Source organism: Dermacentor andersoni, chromosome 11 (assembly GCF_023375885.2).
Source record: "Dermacentor andersoni chromosome 11, qqDerAnde1_hic_scaffold, whole genome shotgun sequence".
NCBI lineage: Eukaryota > Metazoa > Arthropoda > Arachnida > Ixodida > Ixodidae > Dermacentor > Dermacentor andersoni.
Genome location: NC_092824.1, coordinates 99,130,729 through 99,144,199, shown reverse-complemented (window position 1 = coordinate 99,144,199; position 13,471 = coordinate 99,130,729). Strand labels below are relative to the sequence as shown.

The 13,471-nt window shown below is 48.1% G+C and overlaps 1 protein-coding gene and 1 long non-coding RNA gene across 2 annotated transcripts in view; one reads left to right on the top strand and one right to left on the bottom strand.

The window, feature by feature from the left end:
- LOC140214069 (uncharacterized) overlaps nt 1-13,471 on the bottom strand; it is a 128,088-nt gene that overhangs the window by 10,745 nt on the left and 103,872 nt on the right. The gene's annotated exons all lie outside the window — the stretch shown is intronic.
- Nucleotides 7,180-13,471, top strand: part of LOC126538977 (uncharacterized) — a 70,099-nt gene continuing 63,807 nt past the window's right edge. Inside the window, exon 1 of the mRNA XM_072285343.1 lies at nt 7,180-7,500. Within this exon, the coding sequence (XP_072141444.1) occupies nt 7,479-7,500 (22 nt within the window). The 5' untranslated portion in view covers nt 7,180-7,478. The remainder of the gene's footprint in view (nt 7,501-13,471) is intronic.

The window sequence follows — 13,471 nt, the reverse complement described above, 5'->3', positions numbered from 1 at the left end:
CTGGGCGGCTGGACAATGGGCCGACGCACGCCAAAGCCGTCGGCGGGACGCGATGATCCTTTTGATAGCGCCTGCGAACCTGGATAGCTGGCCAAGCTTACATCCTGTCGCCTCTTGGATGGACACCGCGGCGGTTTCGACGGGCCTCGAGCGACGTACGTTGGAATGTGTGTCGGTCGCGACTGGTTTTCTATGGTTCTGCCCCGACACGAGCCCCATATTCCCTCGTGTTTAGTTTTCAACTCCTTTTCTACCGCTGTTTTATTTTATTTTTAAAATTTTATTCATAAGGGTGGGTGCTCGAAGGGTGGCGGCCCAGTTTGAAGTCGCATGTTTGTGGCGTGAAGGCAAAAAAAAAAAAAATATTATAAACGGAGCACTTACTGGTCAATATGTCCTATAGACAGCGCAGACACGTCAAGGGCGCTTAGTCTGTATGTTTATGTGGTTGTTTTTATCTGGATTAATTCTTTCAAGATTCATAGTGAGTTGAACGACCCACTTTTGTATGACTGTGACCTGAGGACTACAACAAAGGTCAAGTGACATGCGACGAGTGTATAAATGTATTCCTGAAAGGAACGTTCGCGCTGATTTTTATGGGACGGCATCTTATCGGGTTGATGGAATATTTTTAACTCGCCTTCGCTAGAGTTACTTCTTTAGCGCGTACATTTATGTTATAGTGACATGTTGAGGAGCTATTACTGCGTTTCAACATAGCGTAAACGTGATTTTAGCCGGAATGTTGCATGGAAGAGGACGACATATGTGTGGTGCTGGTGGCGAGATCTTGTTACACGATGTTCAAAAACGACGTAAGACAACCGCTTTTAATCTCGAATGACTTCTTAACCAAGGATAAAAGAAAGCTAAACGTACCTCCGAGCACATAGTGCCGTAGCAGGTAGGTTAAGGCGAGCACGCAAATTGAACAAAGTTGATAGCATCATAACAACAGTCGTCCGCACTATGATTGCTTACATCGTGCGCGCTTCTGTTGAAAACTGTCCCTAGATGGCGAAACCAGCTCTATTGTTTCCGTGTGTGTATTGCGGTATTCGTACGCCTTAATACGTGTATACCGCCCAGAACACTTCACTAAGCGGCATCGGTAGCAAGGAGGAATCGGATGCAGTTACGAACGCTTGTAGGATACAAACATTCCCAGCCGCTGGCGACATAAATGAATGTCGCCTATCAGCGTGAACATCTGCCTTGTTCTTGCGTCATCCATGCTGCTTTGTATTTCATTCAAATGTGAGTTGTTCTTGGCACTGAGGAGATACAGGTCCATGCTATGACAATGCCAGTGCAGTACAAAAGTCACTACGCTGGGATATAGGAAGTTATGCGTCGTCTTGCACCGCCTTCGTGAAGCACGAAACGCCCTATCGAAGCTCTAGCTGTAATGCTAATTTCGTTACCGAAGCTTCGAAGTGGCTAGATAACTTGAAGAGTCTTAGTAAAAGTTCGTCAGCATTCTCGGTTGGTAAGCAACAGCGCACCAGCGGACGGATGACCCAAATAAGACACTGACACAAGCGCTGACTTCCAACTAAAATATTTATCGAGGACAGCTCATTGCCATTGCTCAGCGCACAGCCCGAACGAGCCAATGAGAGAGAGCGAAAGAACGAATGTCTTCTTTCTTTCTTTCGCTGTTACCCACACATACATTTCATTATACAAGATAGGCATAATCTATATGGTCTCATAGCCAATGGCTACTACTGCCTTGTCGACCGACCAACCATTGACCGACCAACCACGCAAACAGATGAAAAAGTCTGAAGGGTATTAAGATATTCACTTAATACCCTCGCACACGTGATCTGTTGCGTTCAATGGATTCCCAACTAGCCCCGTCTCCGACCTTGCCTTAGCATCCTGGGACCAATATCTTGAGAGATAATACTACTGGGAGTAATAGAGAGTACCACTACAACCGGAAAGCTCATTGAGCTACAAGCTTCCTCAGAAGGAAACGACGAATGACCACATCATTCATGACGTCCAAAAGATGGCGTCCTGAACGACAACACACTATATACAGCGATATTTAAATGCCCTGTAACTATAGTTACAGAGCATTTAAATATCGCTGTATATAATTACAGAGAATTTATATATCGCTGTAGTGTACTGGAATTCAGGGCGTCATCTTTTAGCGAGCGTATGAGTGAGCCTTTATATATGAGAGCTCACTGGAAAATGCAGAATGCATCTTCCTAGTACTTTGGCCTTCTTTCAACATAATATGCAGCGCCTTAGAATATAATTATGTAACTTTCATGCAGTCTATCGTAGCTTATGACTGAAGGGGACGTGCACTAAGTTCCCTACCTCCTTCTGGTACTCGATGAAGCGCAATCCGAGTAACTGTCTGGACTTTGACATTTAGGCGGTCTTACATTATTTCTTTCATCTCGACATGTATTTGTATTGCTATGTATGACGCACAGCAGATCAGTATTACCACTCGAAGGCATCCTCCTCCCCTCCTCCCCCCCCTCCCCAGGAAGAATATGAAAGCTTCATAACTTCGCGCAAGAGAATGGTCGTGACTAAGCACATTGAATCGTGTAGGAACGGCGAGTTGGGCAAGTTGGTTAATGTTCACGATTAGCGACAACGCAAAGGACAAGTTTGTCGCTTCGCTTCGTGCTTGTCAACTGCGCTTCCGTTGATCGTGTACACTGTGAATCATTTCTCCCAAACTGCACGGAAACGGCACCAGATGCATCAGCGATGCCAACTGTCCACTCGTGGCTTGCGGTCCCTTCTAAGCACACTTTTCAGAAAGCCTTACTACTAATCTACGCAGTAGAAACGGCGTTGCAACCCTGGTCTGGAGCGCGTAATCCTCGTAGTAAGCTTATAGCAACGCGACGATTCTGAAAGACAGCTCCATAGTATACCACTGCGTCGTGCGCAGTCCACGGTCGTGTCTGTGCGCGCGCATTCACTTACTGGATTTCCACCCCCCCTCGCCCTCCTCTCCATTTTCTTCCCGCCCAATTGTCTGCCCTCTCTTGCTCACTGTAGGGTGGCAAAGCGATGAAAGGAATCCCAAAGAAAAGAAGTCTGTATTTGTAAATTACCCGTCAACAATACCAAAAAAATTGCCTTTTACCGGGAGACGTGGCTCGGTGAAGTCACAAAAGAGGGAAGAAACAAAAGGCGGCTGGTTATACGCCTCCTCTAAGTTCTTCCGCCAGCTCATACATCCTGACGTCACAAATTTCGAAGGCGTGTGCAGAAGACTAGTTCATCTTTTTAAGCGGTAAATATAGACTGCACCGTATGTTCCAGAGAAGTCAAACACTGAACTTAGCAAACTTCAAAAGCATCTAGAGCCACAATGCGTCAGTCAAATAGGAAAAAACAAAAAACAAATAAGGACTACTACCTTGAAATCTGTGACGTCAAGCTGGGGTTCGGGTACTGAAGTTCTGGACATGAAATGTTAAAAAAAAAGGAAAGCTCTCCTCTTCACTTTTTACATGAATTACCAACCTGTAGTAACGTGATATTAACGAAAATTGAGTTTTCCAAGAGTACGTTATCAATGAAAATTGACTTATCGTTTATCTTTATTATTCATATCACCTCCCCGTGTTCCCGACGGCAAAGAACGAAAACAAAGTAATGGATTTCCACAGGCCCGTCGGGATGAGAGCTTTGAGCTGGTTCCCTTGCTGCAAATCCTTAGAAGCTTTCGGCGCCATGTCGCAGATAAGAAATATGGCCCATGCCATTCTCTCGTACGCTATGGCAACTGTTTGTCAGGCAAATGTCGATCGCATAGACGTAGAGAACTCTTTTCTTGTGTTTTTCAGTGTACAGAAGAGGGGGCAAAAGGTCAGAAGCAAATTCAATGCAAAGAGCGGTCGGGAGAGCGTCAGGCGAGTCAGTATATAGAGTATACGGGGCGAATCGAAAACGTGCCTCTCCATGCAAAAGAGTATTCTTTTGTGAAATGCCGCCAAAAGACAAAAAAAACGAATGAAGGAAAGAAAGAAAGAAGTCGCCGGTGCCGTCAATAAAGCCGTGAAAGAGATGCAGATGGAAGTGATAGAGGGAGAGGGGGGCCGGGACCGTAGCCTCGAGAGTCGCAGTAAATATCTCGCGTCGCGCACTCTCGCATAAAACGCTTCCGATGGTTGAAGGACTCTCACTGTAGCGTCGACGCCCGTTGCATTGCAAATGCGCGCGCATGCAAATGAGTTTTGGAGATTGACTCTGCCTCCCCCCCCTCCTTCCCTTCTTCGTCGATCCCCCCCTGTTTCGCGCCCAGTGCGGGGCACGGAACGTGTCATTACGCAGCTCGGGTGAAGACCCCCCCCCACCGACGTGTCACAATGCAAGTTTGTTCTCTCTGTGCGTGTTTGTCTGCGTAGCGGCAGCTCGGCGTCACAGGGGTTGGGACTTCCGCCCGGACGGTGAAGTTTTCACGGCGAGAATCGCAATCCCGCTTCCTTTCTTTCTTCCTCTTTTCCTCTATCTCTCACTCTCACCCCTTTTGCCAGCGTCGCACAGTGGGCGCGAACAATTAAAATGCGCCTTCCGTTTGACCAGTGTGCCAGCTCTGGCCGAGAGTGATTTCAGAATGGGCCGCATACTGCATACAGCGTTGAGGGGGCTCTACGAAGTCGTGGAAGCGCGAGAACTTGTGCCGCTATAGGTTTGCCATACATATTTTTTTTTTCGTGGTTTTTCCGCGTCGCACTTCTGCTGAAGATTGCGTCGATGCCAGCACCGAACCGAGTTAATGACATGCGTTCGAACAAATTGGCGTGATTCATATTTGAATGCACAGTAGAATGTGGGCAGCCAAGTAATGCTTCGCAGTGTTTCTCTGGATTCGAGTGGGTAGTCGGCTTTGAGTTAGTACTTCAACTTAATTGAAAATTCAGAAAGTTTGAGTCGTCTGCTTAGCAGAGAAAGGATGCGAAAGACAGAAGTGCTGTCAAAAAGGGAGATGTCTTAAGCTTTCGGAAAATGCGGCGCTGACCGTCTGATCCTAGCTGAGAAAGGGAAGAATAGATAGAGAGATAAATAGAAAGAGAGAGAAAGAGAAAGGGAGAGAGAGAAGCTTTAATGCAGCACATATAGGCCCGCACACACTCATATATATATATATATATATATATATATATATATATATATATATATATATATATATACTGTAGAGATATTTACAAAGTTTCATTGAGGCTTGTGTCCCATACGAACATCAGCAGCGCTTTCGTGGCGCTGCTGAAACATTGAAGCTTACCAGAACACCAAATACGCGTAGCTATCCGGTGCGAGATCAGCCACTTCTCAGAAAAGGCTTCTGAGAAGTGGCTGCTTCTCAGAAGCGTTTTCAGTACGCGATTAAGTGTGTGCTCAGAAGCTTGTCCACACACACACACACACACACACACACACACACACACACACACACACACACACACACACACACACACACACACACACACACACACACAAACACACACACACACACACACACACACACACAGACACACACACACACACACACACACACACACACACACACACACACACACACACACCTGCGTCCCTGCAGCATCGTTATCCCCATCGTTATCGTCATCACTCCTTCCCTTGCCTGTCCCAACTTTCCCCGGCGCAGGACGCCGCAGTGGCCACAGCATGTCCTTGCTCAGGCCGACCTCTCTGCCTTTCCGTTAAAAATTCTCTCTCTCATCTCACGGACATGTGGGTGCCTCTGTGACACAGAGGATCCTACAAGACTTGCATATAGACTACCAAGTTGCCCGACCCCTCAGTCATTCTTTTCCTTGCCTCCAATGTAAGCGCATGGAAACGAACAACGTTCCCACTGCCTTCGACCTCGTATATTTTTTGCCCCTTCACGAACTATAGACCCGTTTATGCGCAGTGTGGCAGCAGTGTAGTGTTACCCCGCAGGAAAGCTTCCAGTAGCAGCGAATAAATCAATTCACGTTTAGTGCAAGGCTGATGTCGGGACTGTGCATTAATGACATGCTCACTTTTTTTTACAATTTCATCTCATTGCATCAGTAGAACATTAAACAAGTGGATGAGCGCTGATCTTTGGTGATTTTATTGATAACTGCTGGAACCCTTCGAGCAGTGATTTAGCGATTTCTATGAGCCAAGCTGAAAAAAGAAAATCACTACACGACGCAAATTTACTCCAGCGATGGCGCAAGCTCTATGGCAAGTTGTTAGAGTAAATGGTGAAAGCTAGACAAGAAGTGATTCAGGACGAATGAGGAAAAGACAGAGGCCTACGTAGTACAGCGATCGGGGTCATAGTGCTAGAAGACACGGACAAGACCGAGACAACAGCACGAGCGCTAACCTTCAACCGCTTATAAGGCAAGAAGCACATTCACTGGTTTCTTGTCTTCTTTTCAAATCTAACGTCTAGGAACAGGTCGTCGCTAACGTTCCCGAAAAGCGTTCCCTTTTTTCCCCCAAATAATTATATTTCATCTAAAAAAAACATGCAGAAAAAAGTGAAGCGGTGCGGTTTCCCGGTGGTTACGCATCTTCCCCGCCCACTGGAATTCGTACAAGTGACCTAATGGTGTCTTCGAGTCGAATCGGCTGCTCACTGCGGTAGAGCGTCACCAGGAGGCTCTGCGTCAACAGGAGGCTAAGCCTAACACTGAAGAGCGGACGAGCCGCGCAAAGCCACCCTTGACATCCAGGACCCATTACCGGTTGACACGCAATGCAAGCCGTAATATAAAGCCCGACCCCACTCCATCATATCGGTAACGCGCTGCTTCTCAAAAGCGCGGACACGATGTGCGTTTCGATTTGGATCCGACTATAGGGGATGTCATCTGCCGCGAGGACATAATGCGGACCTCCACCGGACACTGTCAAAAAGAAGCAAAAAAATAAAAAAAAAAGTAGGGGGAAGGGAGAGGGCTTGGGGACAAACGCGGTGGAGCCACACACAATGCAACCTCGTCCGGTCGTCCAGCCATTGGGCCCCGCATTGGCGTGACGTTGTCGTTTCCGTTATCGCGTACGCTGACCCGTGCGGTGGCGTTGCCGTCGGGCCGACGCTTGCGGAGCTGCGTGCGTGCGATCTGGCGGAGTTCGACGTCACGCCGTTTCGTTAAGCGCGCCATGCCTCGACGCTGTAATTGGCAGCGGCGTCAGTGACCCCCGTACCAAGTATTCGGACCACGGCGTCGGTGCGCGCGTCGTTACGCGAGGTTTGGGCACAGCAGGAACAGAGGGCCGATGCTGAAGAAGCGAGACTCGACGGCGTGTGTTGCGCCGCACCAGGAGTAGGAACTGCGGACTCGCCTGCGCGCCTAGCTGGACCGCGTTCTGCGTATAGAGTGCGCCGACGAACTGTGGTTGTGCGGAAGCTGGATTGCATCGGGAGCGACATCCATGCGGACACTGTTGCAGAGCTGGATGAGAAGCAAGAAGCGCAAATGAGGGCCTCACGAAGCCGCCGTAAGTGATGCGAATCTCGAAAAGGGCATGTTGGTGGTGGTGGTGGTGGTGGTCTGAACGGAGGAGGAGTAGGCAGGTGCTTGCGCGTGTATGCGCGCATCGTCTGCTCTGTTGATGACGAAGCTGCTGCATGTGGCTCGCTAGCCTTGTCATGTGGTCTCCGCTGTTTCGTCACACCACGTTGTAGCCAATCTTTTCATGGAGGCTGCCGTCTCCGTAAAGTACTTATATAGATAGACATTTAGTGACCCTTGGTGTTCTATCGGACGGACGGCGCGTGGAAACTGCAGGGAGGCATCGCCGCGTTTCTTGCACTGGTAGTCGATATGCCCCATGCGGATGCAGTTCTCGTAATTTGCACGTCGTGCGCTATTTTGCTTGGACACACTTGCTTCTTTTGACTCAGGGGATGGAAGTAACGGGCATCTCCAATCAATATGCGAAGTATACTCACAATACAGAGTTGTCACGCATTTTTTTTTGTTTATAATTGCCGACTCTGAAATCATGGCGTGAGGCCTGCGATTTCCAGTTCACGCATCCTTATCAACATCGCCAGCAGCAGCCTATTTTTAAGTCCACAGCAGGAAGAGAGCACCCACCAGCGATCTGCAATTACCCCCGTCTTGCACTAGCCGATTCTCACTTGCGCCTGCAAATTTCCTACTTTGATCACCCCGCTTAATTTTCTGCCGTCCTCGACTGCGCTTCCCTTTCGCTGGCACCCATTCTGTAACTATAATAGACCACCGGTCATCTGCACTACGCATTACGTGACCTGCCCTGCAGCTCCACATTTTTTTTTCTCTTAATGTCAACTAGAATATCGGCTACTCCCGCTTGCTCCCTGATTGACACCGCTCTCTTAACGTTACGCCATCACGCATCATGTACTTCATTATATTGCCTGTTAAGGCGTACACGTGAAGACGCGCCGACTGGAGGGCTGCTTCGTGGACGAAAGTGTGTTAGTAAAACATTTAACTGCATATCACAAATCGGAGGTGGTGGTCAGGTGTTGCACATGCTACTGTCACGCAGATCATCTGTTAGGCGCAGTGCACACAGTCAAGCCTTGGCTTTCGATCGCTGCCCCCATAAGTTAGGTCAGTCATCAGTTTGTGATTTGTGATCACTGACTCTGGCCTCCGTGACGTAACTAGAAGCCCTGCTAAAAGCACCCTATGGTATGAAGGCGTGCTCCAATTGCGTGCGTTTTGAAATGATCGCAATAAAACATTAATAATGGTTTCCGGAGCGTTCGAGCAGCCACGGCACCATACGTATAATACTGCGATACAGCGAATGACATCTAACAGAGAGCTTAAAAAAAAAAAAAAAAAAAACTCTTCACAAGGTATACGAGGTTAAAGTGCAGTTAGAAGGCGAGAAATTATTTCAATAAATTCCTAAATGAGCGAGGCCATTAAACGTATGGCCATATGAAAGTATTTGACAGAATATCTTCTAGAGTGCTGTAAGTCGCTTTGAAGCGATAAAACTGATATTGGCGGATCATCCACGTGGCGTTAAATGGTCGGTTCAGGCTACCTTCGAAATAACCTAAGCATCGAATGCCTGGTGACAGCGAAAGAAAGCGGAAGGAATTAAGAGCATGCGACTTCACCACGCGCGCCATAGAAGTAACAAACAGAAGAAGCTCCGTCGTACCCCGTACATATGCCAATGCCTGACACAGCCTATTCGGTGTCAAATGGAAATTAACGATAGGTCGACCTAATCTGAATTAGACCACCCTTCTAAATCACATAAAAAAGCAACTGTTTTATCGTGAGTAGATTGTTGGCAAGTTGTAAAAGGCGCGAAATACCAAATGCATGTAGCGCCGTCGCCTTGAAGTTCCTGAACCAGCTAGCTGTTACTTCGTGAATGTTGGCGCAGTCTGCTCCGGCCCACTTAATTTTCTGTCTTCAAAAGCTGAAGACGCTGTATTCTTAAAGAGTCCACGATAGAACTTCGCAAGTTTCAAGAGCTTTGATAGAATGCTTTATCGGCGCAATTTAGTAATTCGTTCTACTGTCCCATTAGAAGAACGGTGAATGATAAAAGGAACACACACACGACTCCGCGTAACGTGTGAACCCAATCTGAGTACTGCATTCTCCATCCGTGACTCGATCATCGCTGACGCCTGCATTACGTGACCACGAGTCACGTGACGCGCTCTACTCCGGACGCTACTACGATAGTAGGATTGAATCTATCTTTACAAACGGTGTTTACTACTTACTATGCACTGGTCAGTAAAGAAAAGAAAACGAAATCGACATAAACGCACATCGGCCGGTGAACGCATGCGAAAATGAAGAGAGCATCACAGACTTCTTCAAGATCGGCCTTGTTTGCCAGTGATTGCGGCGTTGCTGAAGTATTTTGACGGTGGATTTCGTAAAACCAGCGGAAAGGAGGAGTTTCGCCGATCGTCGAGTATTTGAGGAGGAAAAGTATTATGGAAGAGGAAAAGACCACGACTGAGTTGGGAAAGACATGCATGAAATTTCCGTGGCATTCGTTACGTGCGAGACACATTTGGTTTGCACGATCATGGCTTCTCTTAGTGCGTTTTGGCTCGAGCTCGGCCACCAGTCACTTATGAGAGCGATCGGAGTGGCACCAAAAACTTACTGCGATAACCAAGCGCGTTCGCATGACAGTTATCCGATGAAAAAAAAAAAGTATTTGGCAAGTGCAAAGTCAGCATGCACTTCAGATCCCAGTATTCTCCTTCCTTTCTTTTTGCGTCGCAAATACAATCGTGTTCGTGCTGATTAGCGCATAGCCGATAAAGTCTGAAATTATACATTTCCACGCGCTACAATCACAGATAGAAACTCTAGATGTTCCCATGCATAGCACTATCGACTCGTCATTGGCATAACTTGGTGCTGAAATATGGAATTTCAAGTTGGCTTTACAAGAGCTGCTAATAAGAAGCCCGCGGTGAACACAAGGGTAGTCATTTGGCGTCATTGTCATCACCGTGACACATGACGCTGAGTAAGGCTATGAGCCTTGGGGATATCTTCAACTTCATCGCCAAGTTTGAATTAACCGAAGATGTAAGTAGAAGAACCGTCGCAGGCTTAGAACCACAGCGGTGATGAATCGATTTTATGTGTAAGTTTATTTTAACACAGCAAGCAAGAAATTGAAACTGCGCTGAAGGCAGGGACAGAAAGACCTAAATATTCCCCACAGGGTACTGCGCACTGTCAAACTGACACCACACACCTTACAGCCACGCAGATCTCTCGGTCTGCAAACTTATGCGGCACCTTTGTCGGTCTCGGTGGTTGTCAGAACCTACGGTATCTTGCGTGAAAGGATGCAGCCATTCGTGAACGCCCGCCGTTCATCGATCTTCGGAAGCGATTCTTCACTCCTGTTCGCCTTTTGTGAAAAGTGACATGACGTGTGTCTCATGTTGCGAACGGTTCGATCACGCGTTCAGTTTTATTTTTTTACTGACTGCTTTTCCATAGGAATGGCAGCTCGACCGGCAGAACGGAACCTCCACGGGGCAAACTTTTGTTTGCCCCGTGGAAAACATTGCAGGGCAAACAAAAGTTTGCCCCGTAGGCAACACTAGCTGGAGCCAACCAACACGAGTGGTTGGGTTCAAAACGAAATTTAAGATAAAGAAATCTCAAAGAATGATTTACAGTCAAATATATGGGCAATCTATAACGCCTTCAAACAGTAATGTAGCAGCAAACTGTTCAAACGCGGTAAGATAAGCGTCTACAGCACAATGAGATAATCGTCGACACATACCGAGACCTTCCGTTCAGCGCATTAGCTTCCTGAAGTCGGCGTGCCAGATTTCAGTTCTCTTGCACTAGGTAGAATTCACTCAGAATGGACACTACACAGAAAACTGCGCAAACTCATTCTTTTTCGAGAAAAAATACCATCATGTCAGCCATCGATAGCGCGCATACAAAAACATGGCGTGATTCGATTTTGCATATTGGTTGTTCGTGGATGTACTTTCAGAGTACATCATGTGCGAATGAAAATGCGGTGGCTGCCAATCTTGTTTTTAAGAACAGATTTGCCAAATCAACAAAATGGTTCCACTATTCAACACTGAGCTTTACATTCGCTTCACTATGGTCCTCCCACACCCATGACGTTTATGTATAAAATGCAACAGTGGTTGAAAAAGCAACGTTGCCGTTTGGTCACTCCTCCTGCTTAGAATAAGCAACAGCACTACCCTCTCCATCACAACAACACAAACTTCATTTTTTAACACTTCGACTTCCCTCACTTTACTCGATGCACCCGCTTCCTTTCCTCCTCCTCCATTGGGGATAAGGGAGAGTGACTTACGCGTACATAAACGCTGCACTGGAAATCAGTTGCTGCCCTGACAAAGACAAGTCTCTTTCTCAAAACGTTGGCTGCAGTGATATTCATTTTTCAGCCGCCGTTGACCACTCCAAGCCTCCATCTTCCTGTGAACGTCTCTCTTTATGTACGAAGCCAGTCATGGGAACCTGTGGACCGACTTCCTTTATATCGAAGATTCTTTGTGCCCCAAGCTCTCCAAACAGCGCGATCGCCAGCAAAAGACGCTTTTCACAGAGCCGTAAGCTCGAAGGGCACTTCCGCTTGGACCACACCTCCGACTCGTCTTACAACAGGGCCTGCCACGGCGCGGAACCCTTTGGAACCTTGTCCGGCGCGAGATTTACGAAGAGCCGCGCCTCCTCTCCGAACCGACACCTAACGAACCCCCGTTCCGTGCATGCACGAGGGTGCGCGCGCGTCAGGATAGATGAAGACTGGCAGCACGCCGTCCCGAAACGTGACCCGATTCACTTTGCGAGGCTTTCGGGGGCCTCTTCCCGAGATTGGAGGAGGCGTTCATACCGCGAAGGCTGCTGAATAGACGCACCACCGCCGCTTCTGCTGTTGCCAGCTCGAAGCCTCCATCACGCTTCTCCGTGGGATCAGCATAAGCCAAAGGTGCTTTGCCGGGGCAAGCCTCTGCATGCGCCGCGCCGAAGGGAACGGGCCCTCTACAAATTGTTACGTACAGCGCCGCGTCGGCCGTCGGCATTACTTGGGCGGGGAGGTTCGCGCATTTTAGAGCAGCGTCACCAGCGTTCGCTCGTTCGTTCACTCACTCACTCACTCACTCACTCACTCACTCACTCACTCACTCACTCACTCACTCACTCACTCACTCACTCACTCTCACTCACTCACTCACTCACTCACTCACTCACTCACTCACTCACTCACTCACTCAATCAATGGGGGGCGAAATTCAGGAAATACCCGTGTGCCGTCTATCGAGCACACGTGAAAAATCCCCAGGTGGTCAAAATTATTCCGGAGTCCCTCGCTATGGCGTGCCTCATTACCAAATCGTGGTTTCGGCACGTAAACCGCCAGAATTTGATTTTCTTTTTAATCTACTTTATAACGATGATGGACACGGCGCTACAGTGCACCGGGACAGTGTTATCGAGTGTAACCATAATAGGTGGCCCACTATAATGCGCATAGTTACTTTTACGCTCGCTTACTCGATCGCTCCTTATAGACGGCAGGCACAGAAAAGCAAGTCGCTGTGGGCCGCTCATTAACGAATGCCTTCCACCATCCGTTAACGCAGCAGAGCTGTACCCCTCCGGTCGTTGTTGTCACTCCATCGTCGCTTCCTGGTGTCTCTGTTACGGCTTTTCTCGCACGAAACAGATATGGTGTATACACTCGAAGCTCACGTTCGCAGTAATCCTTGTGCAACTACTCAACCACGACTGCCACAGTTCAACTTTGGTCACTTTCAATACGGTCACTTTAAAGGTCGCACATGCATACCCAGTGGCGTAGCCAGGGAGTAGCACGCCGGTCACGTGCCCCCCCCACCTCTTCACGCGTAGTTTGTGTGTTAGTATGCAGCCTTCCCAGCCCTCTCCGCCTTTTCTCCTCCTCG